At 35.1% G+C, this 10,349-nt stretch overlaps 1 protein-coding gene across 1 annotated transcript; it reads right to left on the bottom strand.

The window, feature by feature from the left end:
* Positions 1–5,466: 5,466 nt before the first annotated feature.
* Positions 5,467–7,509, bottom strand: LOC117628047. The gene is made up of 2 exons (XM_034360407.1): positions 7,241–7,509; positions 5,467–5,808 (listed from the first exon to the last, which is right to left on the bottom strand). The coding sequence occupies exons 1-2, from the start codon at positions 7,462–7,464 to the stop codon at positions 5,601–5,603; spliced, it is 432 nt and encodes a 143-aa protein (XP_034216298.1). The 5' UTR covers positions 7,465–7,509; the 3' UTR covers positions 5,467–5,600.
* Between the last annotated feature and the right edge of the window lie 2,840 nt (positions 7,510–10,349).

The following is a 10,349-nucleotide window of genomic DNA, read 5'->3' as shown; positions in this document are numbered from 1 at the left end:
TTGCTACGCATTAGGCGCGCACAATATCAATATTGATGTCAAAGGATTGTCCTTTTGGGACTTCAATCCACATCATTTGCTACGCAACAGGCATGCATCATATTGATCACTGCTATACCCATATTTTGTTCTTATGGGACTTTAATCTGTGCAGTGTATTATCAATGTATCCAACTTGCAATCTGTAAAATTTGCATTAATAATTCATGGATACATACAAGCCATTCTTTTGGAACGGACTTATCTCCCCATTTGGTTACCTTTCAAGATAAAATATCAAATAAGTATATAAGCATAAAATAACACAAGTATTGCTTACATCCTTAGGTGGGAGAAACTTTTCTCAAGTATCATTCAAGCTCGTATCGGCCCAGTAAATATAATGTAGCGCTTGATGATCTAGTTATATCCTGCAAGAGCAAAAATCACAATTCTTCTCTCTGTCAAAAACAAATAACCCTCAGAGTTAGGATCACTGCATGGATTCTTTCTTCGGATGTTCATTCTAAAGAAATAAAATCCCTTATGAACAGAGAGTTATAAAAAAAAAGAAAAGATACAAAAATTGTGATATTGATTGCAAGGTAAGGTAAGCAATCAAGGAAGGAAGCTGGTGGGAGCAGACAACAAGCTCTCATTTCTCCTAGTCTAGAAGGACCTCAGGAGATTAGAGCATAAGGTCGCCTTCACAGTTCCCTGATGTAGTGGAAACGTGATCAAGGATAGTCTCGCTTCCTGAATGGATGATCAGAGATAGTCTTGCTTCTCGGGCATATTGAGTGCTTACTGATAAGAAAAACAAGTAGATATCGCATCACTAGGTATGGAGAAAACTGGATGTCTTCTGCAAAGAAAATTTCGTTAGTAACACATTTATACACAAATACAAGAATAGGTAGAACCGGTGAATTTCAAATTAACCATAGGAAAATTGCGAGATTCTCGGGATACTTTTGAAAAAGTAGCTCCGTGAAATCCGTAAAGCAAGATCGGCTTTGACGAAAATAATACTTGAAAACGCCGAAAGTGCCGACAGGCATTATTAGAGGCCGCGTGAAGTTTTGGAATCTGGGAAAGAAAAAGATAATATGGGGATCCGAGAAGATATTGGGATCCTGGAAATGTTGCCACATTTTCGTCTATAGATATTGCCTTTGCAAAACTTGATTGGAGCAACTGCGTTTCAACTCAACTTCCTTCATTTTCTGAAACTTTAGTTTTTGTAAGACTTTCTTCGAAACCTTCTTAAAATGGCTTCCTCTTCTTCCTGCCCAAATTATTTCAATTTAAATGATGCTCCCACAACAACCAGTGACGCCAAAGTTTGGCGTCCATCCTTTGTATCCCAAAATCGTCATCTCACAGTTAATGATTCTGTGATGATGAATGATGCTACTGCTGTCATAGTAGCTAGGAATTTCATTACTCCAATGGATGAAATATTGTTAACAGGGAGGTCTGAGGAAGAGGCTATTGATGACTCAATGGCTTCTAGCATTCAGAGTGCTGCTTCTGTTTCTAACATGGCTGATCGTTTGCGTGCTAGAGCAAACGAGGTTCAGAAGCTAACAACTGAAAATTCGTCTCTTCAAAGAATGCTTCATGAGTCTCAACAGGAGGTTGAGAAACTTAAAGGAGAGAATAATGCCTTGTTGAAACTGGTGAGTTCGTACTCTGTTGATACACTGAGAAGGCTAGACATGCTGCAGGTCTCAAATGAAAGAATTTTGGGAGACCATGAGAGGCTCATGGCTAAGCTTAAGAGGCGTCGTCCTCTTCCTTCAGAGGCTTCCAGAACATAATGTAATTTTATAGATTTTACAGGGCCTGCACCTTCATTGCAGGTGGAAAAAATCTATCTGTTATATGCTCCTTTCCTGTTATAATAATTGCGCACATTCTTAAACTTGTACCTGTGGTTTTTACGTCTTTTCAAAATGACGGTTTGGAACCTTGTGCCTTATAGGTTCAAATAACCACATCGACTCTCCCAAATTTCATATTTCAATGCATGTGAGCCCGTAACTTTTGGCCTGGGCTAAACACAAACTCAGAATTTATTTGCCCTTTTCAAATGGACATGAAATATGGATTGAGTAAAAGCCACGCTAATATCACAATATAGTAGTGAAGAGCATTAACTACTATATACCCACAACTTCAAGTTCAGGATCTCTCATATATTTGGATCCATGGGCTTCCGGCCCAGATATAACAAAATATGTGGGGAGCCTCAATTCATCATTTGAGGTTTATATTGATATTATCCATTTCACGGTGTATTCTTAACAACCGGAATTCACAAAATATATTTCTTCCTTGAGGTGTCGATTATAACAAAATCGAACTTTATTAAATTCATCATTCTCTTATGCCAAAGAAATATGTGGTGTACCACAATTTGCAATAATACCTCAAGGGTTGTCCATTTAACTGTTGGAACTTTAGGTTCTCAACACTGTTAGATTTTGAACTTCAGGCCAAAATCACATATTCTCATGGTATGGATATTCAATCCCCTTAGATTTTGAACTTCGGGCCAAAATCACATATTCTCATGGTATGGACATTTTTACAATTTTCTGTACATATTTTGGGACTTCAAGTCCTTACATAATTGTCCATATTTTGAGAAACTTCTGGCATCTCATTTAATTGCTCATCCATGAGTTTAAGGAACTGCAGGTTCCCTTTTGTATATAGTGACGGTTTACCCAAAATGGTTAATATTTATGCATACGTCACTATTCATGTATATAGTACTATTCATCAAGTCATGAATACATATCTATTCATGTGTATAGTACATTTGCCAGTACAGTTATTATTCATGTGTACGGCACTTTTAACCAATACGGTACTGTTACATCATCAAGGAACTCTAGGTCCTTATTTACATGTCAAGGATCAAGGATCAAGGATCTTCAAGTCCGATCTCTTGTTTACAAGTATAGTACCGGAGAGACTGCCAGCTCTCATATCAATATCATCATCAAGGATCTTCAAGTCCTGATGTAATTGTATGATGAGGATCAAGGAACTTCTGGTCCTGATCTGCATACTGTAAAAACTCATCATACAGCACAATTAATCCATAAAATAAATTGCTGGTAAATAAATTACTGGTATGGACGATAAACCCGCACCATACTTTAAATAAATGTAAATGTGCGGTAAAATAAATTCATAAATTAAATTGCTTGCTGTATGGACGTTAATCCCGCACCATACCTTAAATAAAATTAAATGTGCGGTAAAGTAAATTCATAAAGTATGAGGGTTAATTCCACATCATACTTTAAGTAAAAGTAAATTTGCGATAAAGTAAACGTGCTTGTATGGGCACTAATTCTGCTCCATACATTTAAATAAAAGTAAAGGCATGGATGATAAACCCGCGCCACCCTTTTAAATAGATACTGTTGTATGGGTAATAAACCTACACCATACTGTAAATAAAATAAATACAGGGTTAAAACCACCACCGAATAAAATAAGAAAAGTGTTAGTATTACTAATGGTCTCCCACTGATAATATATTTAGTATTACCAATGGTCCATTTTTGTTAAGGGTTAGTAATAGAATGGCAAATAAATATAGTATATTATATTACCATCAACTTTTCATATATATATATATATATATTATAGAAGTATGGCCATCTGCAACTTGAACGTAAGAGGAAATAAGCACTGAGAGGAAATAATATATATAATTAGAAAGTAGGGACAAACCTTAGTGCTAATTTGCTGTAAGGTATCACGCTTGTCTGCTCCCCTAAATCAATTGCTCTCCACCAAGAAAACTAACACAGGCTTTCCACGTGAATGGTCATCAAGAGCATTAAATATTATGAATACAATAATATAATAGACAAATAGGATAAAAGGATATAGAAGGCTTTCCACGTCTTGCTCTGTAGAAACAGTGTTCTTGCTCTGTAGTAACCACCATTTTTATTCTCAACTCAAGATATAACTAGCACAAAGCAAATGTCATCCATGAACTTTGCAGAGACCAAGATGCTGGCGATGAGCAAGCGGTGGACATTTAAGGAATCGATGGGCATAGGCACAGCTGCTGTGAGCCACCAAGCAAAGACCCAAACAATTACCGCCAGCATGGTCCAGCTAGCCACAGGGCCATCTAGCTTCACACAGAGGCATATAATGGTGCACATAAGAGGTCATAGGAGGACGGACAACGTCTTGAGTGTCAGAGTGAATTTCAAACCTAACAGGAAGCTTTGTGACCGTTGGATAGGATTGTTATCATGATCGTGGAGGAGAGGGAGAAGTGGGGATTTTTGGGGTCATCAGAGATGGGATGATCCATCTGATAATTAAGAGATCTGAGTTTCATAAGAGAATTCAGCTGGTATTTTTGAAAGCGAATTCGTGCTGATAACGTGTTATAAAATGAACTGGGATATGTACGAATATTGAGCTGCACGTAAAGTAGATGAGACACAGCATTTAACGAGATTCGGCTATGCCTACGTCCTCGGAGAGCAGCAGCAGTAACTTTTCACTATATAAAATAATAGGGCTACAACTTTAGTGTTTACAATATGTGTGGCTCACTGAATTTTCTCTCTAGGAGAATTTCTCTCTGCTCTCTTTCTCTCCACTCACTCACCCTCTTTCTTCCTTCTCTTCCTCTTCTCTCTTTTATTTTTTTTACATCTTTGCAGGCGGGAGGGTTGCCTATTTATAGGCATAGTAAATGGCACCCGTGAGTAAAAGAAAAGACATAATGATGTTTCTACCCAATCATCACTATTCACCTTTTGACTATGTGGGCTTCACCCATTCTACTTTAAAACAAGTTTTTCATTAAAGGGTTAATTTTAATTTAGTATCTATTCATTCAGCGTTGCAAGGTGCAAAACACGTACGAATACGACATATATTACTAATAGGGGAGTACTAACAACCTTCTCTCTAACCTTCTCTTTTGGACATTCTCTCTTCTTCTCATGACAAGTGTCACTTTCCTTACACTTAAAACAATGTCATTAATGCATCACACAAACTAATTTTTGTTTTCCAAGTTTATCCTTTTTAAATGTATTAATTTATTTTAATAACAAGCTAATTTTTTTACAACTTTCTTATCACCTTGTTAAAAAATTAAATAAGAAAATAAAAACTTAAGTTTTTAATTTTTGTAAATTTTTTTTTCCAAAGAAAACGTGTGTTTTATTAAAAACAAAATAAAGATGATAACAATGTCATGTAACAAATGTTTTTATTTTTATTTTTAAATTCTAAGTTTTTCTTATTTAATTTTTAATAATGTGCTAAAGAAGTTGTAATAAAATTTGAATAAATTAAAGGAAATATAAAAGCCTATACATTTTAAAATGGTAAACTTGGAAAACAAAAACTAACTTGTGTGATGCATTAATGACATTGTTTTAAGTGTAAGGAAAATGACATTTGTCATGAAGAGAAGAGATAAGGTCCAAAAGAGAAGGTTAGAGAGAAGGTTGCTAGAATTTCTCTTACTAATATTCCGTTGTTCAAGTTAAAAATAATAATACAATCTGGCTGATAGATAGCATGCTTAACCAGCAGCAATTGAAAGATAAGACCCTTTACTTTTCCAAGCTATAATGCTTGTTTACAGCTTCAAGGACATCCCAAGTGACCTTCATGCCTTTTGGGAACACAGCCAAATCACCAGCCCCAATTGTGAAAGATCCTTCATGCCCATCTACTTGGACAATCACTTTGCCCTCCAACAGATACATAGTCTCTGTGGCAGTGAATGACCATGGGAATTTGCTTGGACCACATGACCACCTGTAAATGAATTCAAAATAAGATCATTGCAAAAGAATAACAGGGTCTAGAACATAAACAAGAAAATCTCCTCTAATCAACATCTATCTGAACATCCATCTAAAATGAATACAAACTAAATATAAATTTTGCAGGTACCAGGCTCCTATTCTTTTTCCATAATAAGTCACATCAATTCGTGAATTCCCACACTTTTTTTCTGTTTAAGAAATTAACGTGATGAATAAGAAGTTTTATTCAAGAAAAACACAGTACACCAGTACAACTAACTATCCATGCATTTTAAACAAGTGAAAAACAAGAACGAAGAAAAAGCGTGTACGGAGTCTTCCAGATTGAGGAACAAGAGTTGAGACACAATGAAGAAGGCTGTCCTCAGAGCACCAACCAAATCCACATACTTGCAGTCATGCCACGTACCTCATCAAGAAAAGAGAATCTTGGCACTCATTAGCTTCTTAGATAAACTCACGACCAACCTATATTTTCTTATTTGATCTATGACCTTCTCGGGGAAAAGAGTATAACCCACCACTTTAAGGATCTATTGCTAGGATTGATCTACCATGCTTCTTGTCCACAAACAACATAAAAAAACAAAGCATTAACAAGATCACTGACAAAACTAGAGCTGCTTACAGTACTAGTAAATAAGGAAACTAAGGTGCTGCCAAATCAGCTGCTCATCCATACATAGATTCATAAGGAGCCTCAGTAAAGGAAAGCCTCTAATTCAGGACTAGTCAATGCTTAGGTATCAATTGCTAGTCTTTTTTAGTTTTAGTTAGCTATGTATAAAAACCATGCATTGTTATTGATTTATTTGTGAATGAAATAAATCAGTTCTAAACAACAAAAATTCTCTCTCAACTTTCCCTCTGTTTATCAAACTTTCCTCTGCACTCATCCCTATTGAATTATATTTGGAATTGATTATACCCTGACTTTGTCCGGCAAACAGCTGGGATGTGATATATCATGCTTCTTGTCCACAAACAACACGAAAATGAAGCAATAACGAGATTACATAGACTGTGAGAAGTGGAATTTCACTCCTACTCTCTATGCTCCTGAGAAACCGATCAAATAATTTGATAGAGTAGTCTCAAATGTGCATCTTCCACCATCCATCTCTGGATCTATCATATTCATAGACTCTTTTGATGATCCATGGCTTTACCAAGTAACTGAAGGGTCTGATTTTCTACAAACATCCCGGAAAACCACAAACGATTTTCTCACCAGTAAAACCAAACATACCCATCACCCAATCCTCAGGGAAAACCTCTAAAGGCATCATTTTTCAAGTCTTGGTAAATAACGAAAATCATATAATAGAAACAAAGATATGTTGCCATCAAAATATACATCAATTCAAACCCTATAAACTTAGAGTAAAGATGAGAGAAAGGGAAGGTGAAGAGCAACATACTTGGGCCATGCTGTGACTCCAAGCTCGGTGAGTTTGGATTGAGCGGGATTATTTTCAACCTTCACACCAAAAGCGTTGGTGGCCATTGGGGTTTCTTCAGACTGAGAAGAACTGATTTCTGCTGGTTTGGGTTCTCTAAAATTGAATGAGATGTAGAGAGGGACTACAATTACTACTAGTATTAAAGGCAGCACTAAGAATTGCTTTGATAAAACTTGAAACATCGCCTTACCAAATCTTCTTTCTTTTTCTTTTTTTTGGGAATAAGGGGAACTTCTGAATCTGTATATATAAATATCAATTGTTGGTCGAATAGTGAAATTGAATATCAATTGTTTTTTTTATTATTATTTATTTTAAGAATCATTCCTATTGAGAGAGACGATAGTATATTAAACTCACATATACTACACGGATATTAGAATTCGAACTCAAAATCTTGCCTGGAGAAGTAAATACTCCAAACTACTATACTAGTAGTCTTTTGCATCAATTGTTCTTTTTAAACTTTATTGTTGGGTGCAAAAAGGTAAACAGGTGTTCCAAGAAATTTTATGAAGTGTGTTTTTCAACAATTCGATTTTTTTGGTTACATTAGGAAGGGAAGGGCCACAACTACTGAGGTAACTCCCGCTAGACTTTTTCAACAATTAAATTCAAGAGCATCTTGTATAACAACGACTGAAGCAACATTTCAGTTCTAGGGAAGAATTATTCAGGCCTGTCCATATATAACAATTGTCCAAAACAAGGTCATCTGTGGATTAATATAACAAATTTACAAATCCTGTTGTTATTATTATAATTAAGATAGAGTTGTTTTATATTTGGATGGGACATGATGCACGACAAAATTCAAGTAAAGGAAAAGTTTAAAGGATGTCTTCTTGGCATTCAAAGGATACATATAGATGATGATATAATCCCAGGCCAAAGCCAGATATGGAGTTGTTTACTGAAACATGGAGGACCCTCTTCACATGGACTCACGTGTCATTGTTTAATCAACCCTAATTAATTTACATTTGTTTATGATAATATTACCTAGTAATTTGCATACAACATTCGTTCTTAATTATAAAATTATTTATAATGGTAAAGCAGCTTTGCGATGTGGATGGAACCCACCTTGAGGAGTTTAATATTAAAAGCAGACCAGACGAGGATGATTACAATTAAATAATCTTGGGACGATTAAGAGCATTCACAATAAGAAGGTGTATTTTTAGGGATGTAAAGTTACTTTTACATCTCTGGGAGTTGTAAATGTAATTTTTGCTCCAGTGGGAAAAATGTAAATCTAAATATGTATAATTGATTTTTTTCACTTTTTTTGTTGTAGGTCCCACTTTTGTCTACTTTTTTTTTTCTTCACATTTTCTCATGTAGGTCCCACCTACAAGAGATGTAAAAAAAGATGTATATGTGCATCTAAATTTGCATTTCATAGTGGTGATGCAAATTTACACTCGTTTACACCTCTCCATTACGGGTGATTCCGATCACAAAGGATGTATATTTAACATACACCTCATTATATACCCTTCCAATGTAGATGCTCTAAGACCAGAAAACAAATAAAACCTCCTTTTTGTGCACTAGTAGTGCTGAGGGGTATAGAAATTGATTTTGTTGAATCTACTGTTAACTGGTGCTTCGAGGTCATGGGGTGAATGGTAGACGCATTGGACTTCCATGAAGTGTTATGGTGGAAGTTTCCTATTCCCGAGTTGGTAGAGAGTTTTGATCTCTCACAGTCTTCTTGTACCACTTGATGTAGTGATACCATGGATTCTCTTTTTGTTTTTGAGTTCTTAGTGAGCTAGGTTTTCAGGATGTGAAATTAATTGATTTTTTTTTTTTAATAGTTATAAATATATGTTGTTTTACAAGGGTCCTTCTTTTGGATGTCTTTTTCATGTCAGTATTTTGCCCTTTTTCTTAATGGAATTACTAATTTTTTTAAATTTTTTTTATATAGTTTTTTGTTTAGTTGTACTACTCAACGGCAGAAGAGATTTTAAGGAGTGACAAGTTAGCATCTTACGTGTGGTGGGCTCCAACCAAAAAACACAAGTTCAAAGAAAATTCCAATTTGTTTTTACCATTAAAAATATCTCATTATCAACGGGACTTGTCCAGTTGGAAAAAAAAAAAAAAATCTTAACTTTTATACTAATTATCTTATATTCAAATTCCCATAGCACATTGATAGTGTGTATGTGAGAAACTTCTTTCCGTTGTAATTTAGACTATCATATTTAACAAAAATAAAATATAGAAAATAACTACGCACATAATTGTGTATTAAAATGGAGCTTGATGTTCTTTCTTTCATATCTCTATCAGTGGCCGGTCCAAGATTTAAAAGTCAAGTAGGCGAAACTTACCTTAAAAACTCGACGGTACGAGTGAATTTCATTCATAAAAATAAAAAGCCTAGTTGAGCGGACGTAATGAGTCTTATCCTCAAATATGCATCTCTATACATAAATAAAAGTTTAACAAAAAAATTCTTGACATAAAACCGTAGAATACTCAATTTCAAATTAAAATTAAAATTACGATGTATACATTTATTTTAGGAAAAAACCTAATAGTAGAAGATAATTAAAGAGGAGAGAATGAGAAGAATACTTGTTGCCTAGATAGGAGGAGATGTTGCCAAGAGAGAAGTTATTGTCAGCCCAAAGAGGAGATAATTAAAAAGGAGAGAATGAGAAGAATACTTGTTGCATAGATAGGAGAAGATGATGCCAAGAGAGAAGTCATTGTCTGCCCAAATAGAGAAGTTACTGCCAAAGCTACCAAGGAAAAGAGGAGGTGGGGACTGTCGGCTATGCCTATGCATCGTCTGCTTATATTTCTTATATTGTTTTTCTTTTTTTTTAAAAAAAAAAAAAGTTTGTGTGGGCAAGGCTTTGATTTGTGGGTTGCTCTTAATTTTTTATGTGTTTAGATAGGCATGGGCTTTGTATGTTTCACATATTGCCACTGATTTCTACAATCATAACCTTTGTTTTTTTCTTAATGAGATATGGATTTTCTTGGATTTTGTTGACTAAACACCATATGATTCTTATTGATGCTTAAAAATGGTTCGGTACTT

This window comes from Prunus dulcis, chromosome 5 (genome assembly GCF_902201215.1).
Source record: "Prunus dulcis chromosome 5, ALMONDv2, whole genome shotgun sequence".
Taxonomy (NCBI): domain Eukaryota; kingdom Viridiplantae; phylum Streptophyta; class Magnoliopsida; order Rosales; family Rosaceae; genus Prunus; species Prunus dulcis.
The sequence above is the reverse complement of the archived record's forward strand: the minus strand, read 5'-3'. Positions and strand labels throughout refer to the sequence as shown.